The sequence below is a fragment of the Mirounga leonina genome, unplaced genomic scaffold (assembly GCF_011800145.1).
Source record: "Mirounga leonina isolate KUSES-001 unplaced genomic scaffold, KU_Mleo_1.0 Mir_200, whole genome shotgun sequence".
NCBI lineage: Eukaryota > Metazoa > Chordata > Mammalia > Carnivora > Phocidae > Mirounga > Mirounga leonina.
Window position 1 is genome coordinate 20,783,841 of NW_023270503.1, and position 13,787 is coordinate 20,797,627.

The 13,787-nt window shown below is 41.7% G+C and overlaps 1 protein-coding gene across 1 annotated transcript in view; it reads left to right on the top strand.

The window, feature by feature from the left end:
* CA10 (carbonic anhydrase 10) overlaps positions 1–13,787 on the top strand; it is a 509,356-nt gene that overhangs the window by 393,569 nt on the left and 102,000 nt on the right. The window contains exon 5 of the mRNA XM_035026805.1: positions 11,990–12,175. Within this exon, the coding sequence (XP_034882696.1) occupies positions 11,990–12,175 (186 nt within the window). The remainder of the gene's footprint in view (positions 1–11,989; positions 12,176–13,787) is intronic.

Below are 13,787 nucleotides of genomic sequence, written 5' to 3' on the forward strand. Positions count from 1 at the left end.
ATTTAGAATGTTCATAAAGCACGTAAGGACACACGTAAGACAAATCATTAAATTTATATTTTGCTCATAATATTAAATCATTAAAATAATATTAAATGAATGAAATCATTGGTTGGCAACATTGACTCAGTAGACAAGTGGTACATGGGACTCACATCTAAAAATCCATATACCAGGACTAGAAGGGAGAAACTCATTCCAGAAAGCATTCTCTGGGGTCCCCCTCCTTGGTCACAGACTAAGGGCTGAGGTATCGGTGAAGGGCTTCAGTGCCAAAAACTATGTGTGGCAGAACATACCTAGCCTAATGTCAGCCCCCTGCCATTCATTCCCTTGAGGAAGATGGAGGATAAAGGGAATTATCTTCACATAACCCTCATGACCAGACAACATCGTTCACACCTGTTCTCTGTTCCTCTTGTCATCCCCACCAGTGTCGGTCACGTTCAAGAGATGGTTTGCTACAGTGGTGACGCCAAGCATCCCTATAGAATTTGTATATCTCTTATTTGAAGAGTCAGTATTGCCATGTTACATAGTTTCAACTTTTTTCTTAATAATAATGATGATAATAGAATACATATAATAAGAAATGGAACATGTGATCCCTTCATCTGGTTTTTCAACATGGACTCCAAAAGCTTGGGCTCTTCCTGTAGGAAAAGCAGACTGACTGAGATGGATGGGATAGAGAAAGATTAGGGTAAACTTAAGTCTTGCTAAGGAAGAAACTACCATCCGCCCTGCAGGGTTAAGAGTAGTGGGCGACGCAGGAAGCTAGCAGATGGCATAAAGATGAGGCACTATAGACACTGCTATTGTCCTAGGCACATAGTGATTAAAAAAAAAAAAAAAGAGTAATGGGCGAGATCTTGGAAGTACTTCTTCAACTCTCCTCCACAACTCCCATGTATGGTAACTCAAAGCAGAGCTCTCCGATTGGGTTCCATTTTGTTCCTTACCCACATCTCAGCCACTTGCTTCCTAACAGCCCCAACCCACGAGCTCCAAATACGTTTCTTCTGCTTTCTTTCAAAGCTGCATTGGAAAAAAAAAAAAAAAAGCCTTCTCCTAATGCTCCATTTCCTTTACTTTACTTTCATCTCTTTTCTTAACAATTAATCCCTTCAATGTCTAATTATTATCTGAAATCTACATAACATAAAATGTCTAGCGTAAGGATTAAACAAGATGAGCCATGAATCCAGATGACTGACACCATGTAAATGGTATGTCCAGATGTCAGGCTGAATCTTTTCTAATTTTCTGTGGGTTATGGTATTCGTGTATACGCACCCAGCATTTTCAACTCTGAGTCTCTGAGTCAGTATGCTTATGTACCCTCAGCATAAAATAATTTGGAAGAAAAACAGAAGAATAAGAAGAAGAGGAGATATGCTTCCCAGAGCAAGGAACAGTGTTGGTTGGTTGATTTCTAGTCTTGAACCTACCACTTAGTTGCTGTGCAATCCTGGACGAGGCTCTTAACCTTCCCTGTGTTCCAGTTTTCTGGGTTTTTGGAAGAAGAGGTTGGGCTTGATTTTCTCTAAAGGCCTTTCAGCCCTAGAATCCAGAGTACCCAAATTTCCCCAATCCATGTATATGGTACGCTACAGTGAGGCCAATGATTTGACTCCAGTTATTTTTTTCCACGTTGCTTTTCCTTATAGTGATGCCTCTGGAGTGCCCATGTGAGCAAGCAGCCCACTGGCTTCTTGCATTCTGCCTTTACAGATCAGCCCTTTGGCATCTTGAGCTACTCTATAGGGAACCAGTCTAAGTTGTGTTCTTAAATCTCTTCGGCTCACTAATTGCATTCAGAGAAGACCTATTACACACCTCAGCAGAGCGGTCAGAGACATAAAATAGGAAGCCTCAGTTGCAATGAAAGAACACCTAATTTATACAGCATGCTGTCAAACCTTCTTCACTAACCCTTCTAGGCACTGAGCCAACTGGCCACCCACCTGCTAAGCCAACAATAGGATAGGCAGGTATGGCCCATCTCTCAACCCCCAGCAAGTAGGGGCTAGTATTTTCCCAGTTGTACTGGGTCTAGAAACAGCTAAGAGGATTCAGGCTAGGACTAGCCAAATTGAACCCATTCAGGCACATCGATGGGGACACCATATTTGGGCTTTATGAGTTTATCCCCAATCCTAGAAGCTACGTGATTTCCCCAAAACTCTTTCTGCCAACTTCCAGACGTCTTTGCTTTCAAGAGCTGGAGAACTTGGAGTCAAACAGGACTGGGCTGGAATTCTGACACTGCCAATTTCTAACTCTGGAGCTATAGTTATTAGTCCTTGAGCCTTCATCTCCTCCTCTGTAGAATATGAATAATAATACCTTCCTCACATGGGTAGTGTAAGGATTAAATGAGATAATGTATGAGAAGGAATAAGTACAAGGCCTGGAATATATATAGTCACAGCTGTTGTGGATATTATGGTGACATCCATCAGCCTATTGTGTTCACTCATAGATAGTATAGTAGACAATCTGCTGAGGAAGACCGTATCTTAAAGGCAAGAAGGCCAACACTCCTGCATGATGAGTGAAGAGGGCTCACATGCCAACTCCAAAATACATAATTAAAATGACCATTATTAAATTTCTGAAATTTACAGGGTCATGAGAAATGGAGTGCAGCCTCTCATTGGTGGCTTTGAAGTTGCTCTCTGAGACAGTGGGAACACCATGAACTTTGAGTCATCAAGACTTCTTTTGAGCTGTGGTTCCCTTACTTGCTTCCCTCATACCCTTGAGTAGAGGTCTTAGCCTATCTGTACCCAGTTTCCTGATCTAAAAAGTGACACAGCTGTGTTGGTGGGAATGCACTTCTGGTGTTACCACTGTGGAAGACAGTATGAAGGCTCCTCAAAAAATGAAAAATAGGACTACCCTAGGATCCAGTAATCTCACTACTGGCTGTTTACCCAGAGAATAGAAAAACACTAATTCAAAAAGATACATGCAGCCCTGTGTTTATTGTAGCATTATTTACAACAGCCAAACTATGGAAGCAGCCCAACTGTCCATCGACAGAAGAGGTAGCATATATATAATGGAATATTATTCAGCCATAAAAAAGAATGAAATCTTGCCATTTGCGATGACAGGGATGGAGCTAGTGAGTATAATGCTAAGTGAAATAAACCAGTCAGAGAAAAACAAATACCAATTAATTTCACCCATATGTGCAATTTAAATGAGCAAGGAAAAAGAGAGAGAGAGAGAAACCAAGAACCGACTCTTAACTAGGGAACAAACAGATGGTTACCAGAGTGGAGGTGGGTAGGGAGATGGGTCAAATAGGGGATGGGAATTAAAAGTACACTTATCCTGATGAGCACTGGCTGATGCATGGAAGTGTTGAATCACTATATTGTATATCTAAAACTAATAAAACACCGTATGTTAACTACACTGGAATTAAAATTTTTTAAAAAGTTGGCACAACATCTGACACACAGTAAGTCCTCAAAATTTGTGGGTGCATCCTGCCCGCAGCTTTCCTAATGAACCTTCTTGAGAATGTGGTAGCTCATATGCCAAGTCAGATGGTCACCTCTTCCTTTTACACAACTGAGATTCTATTTCCTCTCAACTACTCCATTCGTAGTGTTAACATCTCCATTTAAACTGTAGGGAATTATTTCTGGGCCGCCTGGGTGGCTCAGTCGGTTAAGCGTCTGCCTTCGGCTCAGGTCATGATCCCAGGGCACGAGGATCGAGCCCCGCATCGGGCTCCATGCTCCTCGGGAAGCCTGCTTCTCCCTCTCCCACTCCCCCTGCTTGTGCTCCCTCTCTTGTTGTCTCTCTCTCTGTCAAATAAATAAATTTAAAAAATCTTAAACTGTAGGGAATTATTTCTGAGTATATTACAGGATATTTGGGCAGGCTGCCTCAAGAGAGAATATAAAGGAAACCTCACGTAAGCTTTGTGTCATACCAGGCAAGTAACTTTATTGAATCTTTTGGAATTTCTGAGGGTAAGGTTTACTTATGCTTAGCTGTCCTCAATAAACATCAACCCTATAAGTGTTATCTCCATTAAACTAAAGATCTTCAATATGTTTATTTTGTGAATTGGGTCATTTAAAAAAGACGCACTTCCTCCTTTTTTTTTCCCAATCTGGAAATAGGAAGATAGACAACATGAGGGACTTACACCAGAATTGTCTCTGCGTTCCCTTCCAGACTCAAGGATAAATTTACCTTGTTGTGTACCTAGCTTTTGACAAGAACAGTTAAATCATTTCTTTATGATTGTTCTATAACTCAGACATACATTATTTCAAACTAGCTCTCCTTCCATGTGACTGAGGTTTGTTGAATAGTTTAGGATAGCTGACTTTTTAAATTAGGTGATTAAAAAAAAATATATATATATATATATAACATAGATCAATGTGTTCTGTATAGTATCAGCATCACTGGATAAGAGTGGTGTAGTAAAGAAAGCAAATGGGATGTGAAGATAAATATGATGGTTAATTTTACATGTTAATTTGGCTGGGCCACAGTGTCCAGATATTTGGTCAAACATCATTCTGGATGTTTCTGTGAGGGTATTTTTGGATGAGACAAACATTTAAATCAGTGGACTTTGAATAAATCAAATAGCACTCCATAATGCGGGGGGGGGGGTGCCTCCAGTCAGGTGAATGCCTGATGAGAACAACAGGACTGAGCTTCTTGGAGCAAGAAGGAATTCTGCAGCAAATGACCTTCAGACTTGAGCTGTAGCGTTGGCTCTTCTCTGGTTCGCCAGCCTGCGGCCCACCCTATGGAATTTGAACTGGCCACACACAACCTGCTGGTTCCTTTTCTCCGGAGAACCCTACCTAATGCAATAAACAATCCCAAACACCCTTGACTCTAAACCCCTGTGGGGTTCCTACACCAACAACTCGTGTTTAAAGAAAACCTGTCATATTGCGCCGTTAGGTCGTCAGCTGGGCAATCTAATAATTTCCAGTGGCTGAAAGCACAGGCTTTAGAGACAGAGCTTTGTGGGGGTCAAGCCCCGGCTCCCCAACCAATGGGCTGTTTGCCTTTTGGTATAAAATCACCAGAGGCCCAGAAGGACAGGTATGCCCTGTGGGAGGCCTCCATGCCACCGGTGGGGCTAGCCCGGTATCTTATCATCTGAGAGGAAGCAAATGGCATGAGTCTAAGTACCAGACTTGTTTGGTGCTGGGTTTGGTGAGGGAGAAATTGTAAGAATTAATTAAGTTCAGGTTCAAAACTTAGCGCGGTATCTGACACCCAGTAACAGGTCAAACTAGGATGGCAGTTGTTATGAACAAGATCATTGCTGACTGTCAAAGAATCAAACTTCTCTTGACCCTAAAAGCACACTGGTTGAATTTATTTCCCTCTAATACAGCGGTGTCATCAGAATAAAAGCAATGAATCCATTAATAACAGGACTTGGCTAATCATGAGCCGCTGCAAACCTCCGTGTTTGCTATAGGAAGACATTCAATTTTACAAAATGAATAACCTGAGGTTAATTCTTTGCTTTGCAAAAGAACGCATGGCTTTTAGATGGGTTCAAGTGATCGAGATAATGCTGAGTGACATGCAATCTTGACAGGCCCCTCTGTGGAACACCTGTTAACTGCTCCCCTCAATACATATGGCTCCACCCTGTCTCCAGCCAGTGTAAATGTCTGCAGGTGAGGAAATCAAGGGACTTCCCTGACCTACAGATTTCTCCAGGTCTCCTCCCGGGATGAACTTTAGCAGCCAAGGGTCCGTTCCGGTCCCCTATTTTCCTGAAAAGGAATCTCGCTGCCTCTGCACCTGCCTAAGCCCTGCATTTGCAGACTGGAGGAGAAATCACAATTCCCCACAGGGCTCCCATCTGAAAGGGGCTGAGGTGCTTGCATTTGCTCACATCATGAGACCTGGAATCAAGAAGACCTGGCTTTGCTACCCCCTCCAGTTGTCCAATCCTGGAGTCACTGAGCCTTCAGCAACTGCACTTAGGGCCCTCCCTTGCAAAATGATCATCACTTACACCTCTCACCTCATTTTGCAATGGATTAAAATAAAACATAGAGGAGAACCATGAAGCAGCCAAAGGCAGCAGGGATCTCCCCCTGCAGCTTCAACTTCTCTGTGCAGCTCTGTTTCCTGGTCGCCATGAGACAACTTTTTCCAACATGCTGTGCACCAAAGTAGTTCACTGGAAACACTGTAATTAGCATTACAGTTAAAATGACACTACTACAATGTTAATTACTACAGTGCAGATGTACCATTAGATATCATACATAATGTTATCAAGCCTTTATTTTTAAATTAAAGTGCAACAAACCATACCCGGGTACACAGCTTTTTTTGATTAATACAAATTAATGTTATTTCAGTGTCTAGGGAAAGGGTGGGGCTAAGGGGGTGTTGCATCTAGCTGTAAAAACGCATAGGCAAATGGTCCAGTTTCAGGTGGATTTCCCATAACTCCCTTCCCCTACTCTGGTCTCTGCATGGTGGAGAGTGTGAGCTCCATGAGGGCAGGGACTGTGCCTGGTTTTACTCACCATGCCATCCTCAGCTCCTAGCACATAGTTAGAGGCATTATTCAGACTCTTCCTTTCGGCTCAGGTCATGATCTCAGGGTGTGGGAGGGAGCCAGGCGTCAGGCTCTGTGCTGGGGGTGGAGCCTGCTTAAGATTCTCTCTCTCTCCCTCCCTTTGTCCCTCCCCCACCTCCCATGTTCAATAAATAAATAAATAAATAAATAAATAAATAAATAAATAAATAAATAAAAATCTGGACTGATGGGCAAGCGAATTGTCACAATGCAGAAATCAGTGGAAGTCCTTCATTGTGATGTTTAGCAAGCAACACTGTATCCCACTGGATGCTGGGAGGTGGGGAAGATCAGCATGTGTCCCTGGACATCAGCTAGGCACCCATGCAGAAGTCAAAAGAGGGGGGGAAGGAAGAGAATAAAAATGTTGGACTGCTACATGTATTATTTCCTTATTTCTCATAACTCATGAGGAAATTTTCCCCCAACTTTTTTTTTACTGCGGTAAAATACACATATAAAGTTTACCATATTAACCATTCTTATGTATACATTTCAGTGGTCTTAAGGACATTTCACATCGTCCTGCAACTATCACCACCATCTGTCGCCAGAACTCTTTTCATCTTGCAAAGCTGAAACTCTGTGCCCATTAAGTAGTAACTCCCTCTTCCTCTCCCCAGCCATATTCCACTTTCTATCTCTATTACTCTGACTACTCTAGGTACCTCGTAGAAGTGGAATCTATTTACTTTTAAAGTAATTACTGATAAGGAAGATTTACTTCTATCATTTTGACGTTTGTTTTCTATATGCCTTATAGTTTTCTATCCCCCATTTTCATGGGGGGGGGGGTTTCTTATCTCTACATTATGTTTAGGGAAACTGAGGATTCAGGGAATTCACTGAGCCTCCCAAGGTCACCAAGAGGCACACAGGGAATCTTTTGACTCAAGGATCCTTCATTCTTCCACCTGCTATGTACCAGTAGGTTTTCTAAGTCCTGGGGAAATGCAGACAAGCATACCACCTGGTCCCTGCCTTGTTTCAATGTGCAACAGTTTTCTGAGGAACATTAGACATTAGACAGGCACAGATGGAAAGATTTCTAGAAGTGCAGGAAAGCCCCAGATACTTCCCTAATGGGACAGAGCATATATCCTCTAAGAATTCAGGGTACTGGGGCACCTGGGTGGCTCAGTTGTTAAGCGTCTGCCTTTGGCTCCGGTCATGATCCCAGGGTCTTGGGATCAAGTCCCGCATCGGGCTCCCTGCTCCGCGGGAAGCCTGCTTCTCCCTCTCCCACTCCCCCTGCTTGTGTTCCCTCTCTCGCTGTCTCTCTGTCAAATAAATAAATAAAATCTTTAAAAATAATAATAGTAATTCAGAGCAGTTCCTTTTACACTGCCTCGCACACCATAGGTGCCCACAGATGTTACTGGTTGAATCTCATGGTGCTGTTCTTTTTGTCATTTGAAGAGAATTACCGAGATCCAGCTCTGCTCTGTGGGACCTGCTCTCCACAGCCAATGGATGTGGCAATAGATAGTAAGCCCTGTAATAATGTGTACACCACTTGACACAGAATTTGCCAACTGAAATATCCCTGGATTAATAAAACTAATTTATCCATAGGATGCTCATTGCAGTTCGTTTTTGCAATAGTGAAAAAGCGAAGGGGATGTAAAGATTCAACAATAAGTTATGTATTTTTACAGTGGAGTATTATGCAACCATTTCAAAGTGACATTACAGAAGAGCAGTTTAGTGACCCGGAAATATTCATGTTTGTGAAAATTATATATATATTTATGTAATATATAATCATATGTGGTATTATATATACAGTTAAATAACAATATTATGTTTGTGTACATAATATGTATAATTATTTATGTATATTAAATATATAATATATAATAATTATATATAATATTATATACTGAATAATATTGTATTCATCTATTATACTATATTATAGCATATTATCTATATACTAATATAATTATAATTAATATGATTTATATATTAATATATAACAAATATACTACATGATATCATTAATATATTAATATTACACATAGCATATTATAAATAATAGTATATATTTATATATACAAATTCATATATATATACATGTGTGTGAAAAATCACTTATCTGATTATACAGACACATATATAAAATGATCTTGTTAAAATATGGGTATAGATAGTCATACATATATGTTATAGTATATATAGGTATAAGAATATATATATCAAAATATTAGTGGTGATCATTGGGTAATTGTGGAATTGTGGCTAATTTTTATTTCCTTGAGCCATTCTATATCTTTTTAACCATATATAATACCTGTATATTATCTTAATATTAGAAAAAGTAATTTTAATGATAGATGCAATGTCAAACACAAGCCTATCTCTGGCCATTTTACTGCCAAGAAAATCATGAGTTGGGACATGAAAAATGACAAGCTCTCATGATCTCATACTGACTAAATATGCATTTATTTGAGACTGGAGGAGTACACACTTTGGAATTATCTGGTTGCAAAGAATAGATAACTTGAGAAAAAATTAATTTATTGGTAAGATGTAAAGCATCTGAGAAAATGCATCTCAGGCCTCATGAAGGAACTCCAAACAAGGATTTCTGAAGGTCAAGTGGCTGTTCTCTCTCTCTCAATGCACGGTTTCCTCTGTCATTGTTGGCACATCTGCTTTTCTCTTCTCTCTCTCTGGTCTGACTTCCAGCTACCTAGCAGGCTGAGTCTCTGGACCCCATATGACTTTCCAGTTCAGGTACTCAACACTGCCAGGCACTCAACAGAGTTTCTGTTGATAGTTCCAGATTCAGGAGGGGAAAGATGATCGACCTAGTGTTTATCAGTTAGCTTTTGCTCCATAACAGACTACCTCCAAAACTTAGGGACTTAAAACCCCAATTATTTAGCTTCCAAGTCCGTGGGTCTGTGGGTGGTTCTTCTGGTCTGGGCAAGGCTAAGCTGACCTCGGCTGGGCCAGTCAGCTGGCAGGTCAGCCATGGGATGGTCAGTCTGTGATGGCTTCTCCTGGGATGAAGGCATCCCAGGAGAAGAGGATGGCTTCTCCTCTTCAGTGTCATGTCATCCCCCAGCAGGCTAGCCCAGGCTCGTTGACATGGTGGTCTCAAGTTTCCAAGAAGGAGTGAGGAAATATGCAAGGCCTCTCAGAGCACAGACATCATATCCCCTATTGGCCAAAGCAAGTGACAAGGCCAGCCCAGAGTCAAGAGGGAGAGAAGCAGACCCCTATCTTGAAGGGAACAGCTACAGAGTCCTGTTGTAAAGAATGCAGTTACAGGGAGGGGAAGAATTCTGGCCCTTTTTGCAATCTGCCCTTTAATCTGCCAAGCACCCAGGCTGACATGAGCTCCATCTTGTAGCAATAGAACGTTACATATTTCCATGTGGCCCCAGGGATTGAGGCAGCAGGGGAAGAGAGAGACTGGAGACTTGTGCATGTAAGCTTTTCACTTCCAGAGTTTCACCCTGGAAGGGACACCTGTCGTGTCCCCTCATACCCCATGGCCAACGTCAGTCACATGGGCTCCACCTTACAGCAAAATGAGTCAATGGAGTATTTAGTGGGCGTTACTCTCTCCACCACAGTGAGCCATCTGCAGACCTATCTGATTATCACTAGTGTCAGAAAGGTGGAGGGGCAGGTAAGGGTAGTGCTAGAGAGAAAATGTATGAAACCATGACTAAGGAATGTATCATGTTACATGAAGCCCTTAAGGAATCCCTAGGGCAGAAGGCTGGGCCCAAAGGAGTCAGAGTAAGCAGGAAGAAAATCCAAGTATCTCAGCCTCTGAAAGTCCAGAAGCATTCCATTCAGACTCATTCAGAGTCTCCTTTAAGCTTTTGTTCTGCCCCAAGAGCTAAGTCAACCCAGGAGACAAAGGCAGTAGAGTCACAGGTAGTAATCAGGGTTCAAGTGCTCAGAGGTGCAAAGTCAAGAAAATGAAGCTGAATATCAAGTTCAAAGAGAAAAGAAGGAAAGGGAACATCAAGCAGTAAGGTCAGCAGTTTGAGAAGCTGAAGCAAGATGGAATCAGGAGTGAGGAAGGGAAATGGGAAACTTGTATCCATCTCTTTAGCTTAGCACTGAGTCCATGAGTTCTGAGAAGGGGGTCAGAGCTCACATTCTGTGCAGCATCTGGTGTCCAGGGCAAGAGAGGGACCTAACAAAGACACATGGGACTGCACACTTGAGATTTCAAACCAAAACCTTCAGTCTCCCACGATAGTTTGCTCCTGTTTACCCATTTTTGGCTTCCTTGTCTCTCATTTGGCCTTTGTGGCATCTCTTGCTTTCTCCAATTTCTCACACCTGAGATTTTAACTTTTACAGTATCTCTACATTCCAAATACTTAGGGTTAGAGGGGCAAGTTATATTTTTAAGTTTTTATTTTAATACAGTGTAGTATTAGTTTCAGGTATAAAATATAGTGATTCAGCACTTCCATACATCACCTGGTGCTCATCGTGACAAGCACACTCCTTAATCCCCATCGCCTATTTCACCCATCCCCCCACCTGGCTCCCCTCTGGTGACCATCAGTTTGTTCTCTAGAGTTAAGAGTCTCTTTCATGATTTGTCTCTCTCTTTCTTTTTTTTCTTCCTTTGCTCATTTGTTTTATTTCTTAAATTCCACATATTAGAGAAATCATATGGTATTTGTCTTTCTCTGACTGCCTTGTTTTGCTTAGCCTGATGCTCTCTCGCTCCATCCATGTTGCTACAAATGGCAAGATTCCATTCTTTTTTTATGGCTGAGTAATATTGCATTATATATATATCCATTTATCTGTCAGTGGATACTTGGGCTGCTTCCGTAGTTTGGCTCTTGTAAGTAATGCTGCTATAAACATAGGGTTACATGTATGCCTTTTGCACTAGTGTTTTTGTATTCTTTGGGTAAATATCCAGTAGTGTGATTGCTGGATTGAAGGGTGGATCTTTTTTTAACCTTTTGAGGAAACTTCATACTGTTTTGCAAAATGTCTGCCCCAGTTTGCCTTCCCACTGACAGTGCACAAGGGTTCCTCCTTCTCCACATCCTTGCCAACACCTGTTGTTAAGAGGGCCAAGTTATTTTTTCTAAAGTGCAATGTCCAAAATATTAGTCACGGTTGCTGAGGTCTCCTTTGAATTCCCACCTGAAATTCCTACATGATCATGTGATCATAAATGTGGTTTATGCCTCGCAGAAAGTACCACAGAAGCCAGGTAGGGCAGGAATGCCTTCTAGGTACTGCTACTCCCTATTTCATATATAAACTTAGCCTAATGTTTGCCTATCAAGAGGAGGCAAAAGGCATTGGTCTAAGCACCATGCTGGTTTGGTGAGACACGGAAAGAGAGCCTTGCTTGACCTGTTGTGCGTTGCCTTGCAGGTCAGTGGGACCATGTACAACACTGGAAGACATGTGTCCCTGCGCCTGGACAAGGAACACTTGGTTAACATATCAGGAGGGCCCATGACATACAGCCACCGGCTGGAGGAGATCCGACTACACTTCGGGAGTGAGGACAGCCAAGGGTCGGAGCACCTCCTCAATGGACAAGCCTTCTCTGGGGAGGTATGTGGGGCTGTTGAAGTACTAAAGTTGAGTGCCAATTAATAAGACTTGGTGCCTATTTATACCCAAGGTGGGATAACAGATGGAAAGCTTTCTTTTAAATCTGTGAAATGAGAAGGTCAGTGCCTCCTTTCTCCATCTGTCTTTTGCAAGTTGATGTGGAAGTCTATAAACGTGCTTCCAGTGTTTTCTAGGGAAGGCCACAATGAAACTGGGTATTTCCTTCTGAGACATTGGTGCAGCTATCATGACTCATGCCCTACAGTATCTCTGGAGCATTATTTTAACCCCAAATCCTCACTTTTCATGCACACCTTCACTTACACCTACTTGGACCATCAGCCTCTCATATGAGAATATAGGTTCCATAATTTCTTCCTTCTGGCAGAATGGATCTTATTTGCACAAAACTATAACTTACTGTGAAATAAATGTCAGGCAACTAAATAGTCTGCCTGACTTTCTACAGAATAGAAATGTCATTGTATGTCACCATTAATGGTGAGTATCACTATGTGCCACCATCAACCCAGATAGGACACAGACCATAGCAGCGAGCCAAACCAGCTTCAATTATAGGATGAGAGACATAACAGATAGCATCTGGATTCTGACCCTTAACAAGCATGGTACATTTAATTTGTCCTCTTACACTTGGGGGTGGTTATCAGTTAGGGGTCTGGGGGGCTTATATGCTAAATAGTCGGTAACTACATTTCTGTTTAAAAGTCCTCAGTAACTGAGGTCAAGAAAGCTTTAAAATAACAGAAGTATGTATCTCACAATTGACTAGTCTTTTTAAGTTTTTTCAATCAACATCATGTTTAAACCTGGCATTGTTTTTAATATAGTAAAGCCATACACTGAGAAAGAGAGGCCAACCTTAAGGAGTCCCTTGGCCAGATTTTAATGATTGTTCAAAGTGTATCAACTGAGAATCTACTAGGCTCTCTCCTAGGTACCAGGGATACAAAGATTAAAAAACAAAAAAAAAGGCAAAGCTCCTACCACAAAGGAGTTCAAAGAATACTATATTCAAATCATTGAAGTATTCTGTTATTAGAGTATTCTGAGATGTACAAAGACTCTGGCCAACTCACAGGAAGAAGTGACAGATCTCCCCTGACGGGGTCAGGAGAAGTGTCCCAGAGGAGGGGCCCTTTGAACTGGGCTAAGAAGAGAGGAAATGCAGAATAATGTTTAAGAACATCAGCTCTGAAGTCAAAGAACCAGAGTTTGTACGTCCTGCTCTAATACACACTTATTGTGTGATCTTGAGATGGTTTCTTGATCCTTTTAAGGCTGAGTTTACACACCTCATAAGGTTATTTTGAAAATTAAGTGGGATTTCAGATATAAGGAACATTTGGAGTACTCAAGAGTTGATAGACAACAAAGATAAAGCAGGAAATTATGAACAACAAAGGCACCAACCTGTGTCAGGACCTTGTGTGTACTGGGGAAGCTTCAGGTAGAGCTCAGCTCATCTACGCTCTATTAGTAATGGCTGCATAGAGCACAGGGCTGAGCAGGAATGAGCCTCCTTCCTGGATCCATAGGAAAAAATGCTAGGATTGACTAGGGATGTCTGCCAAAGGCACCCTAATGGAAA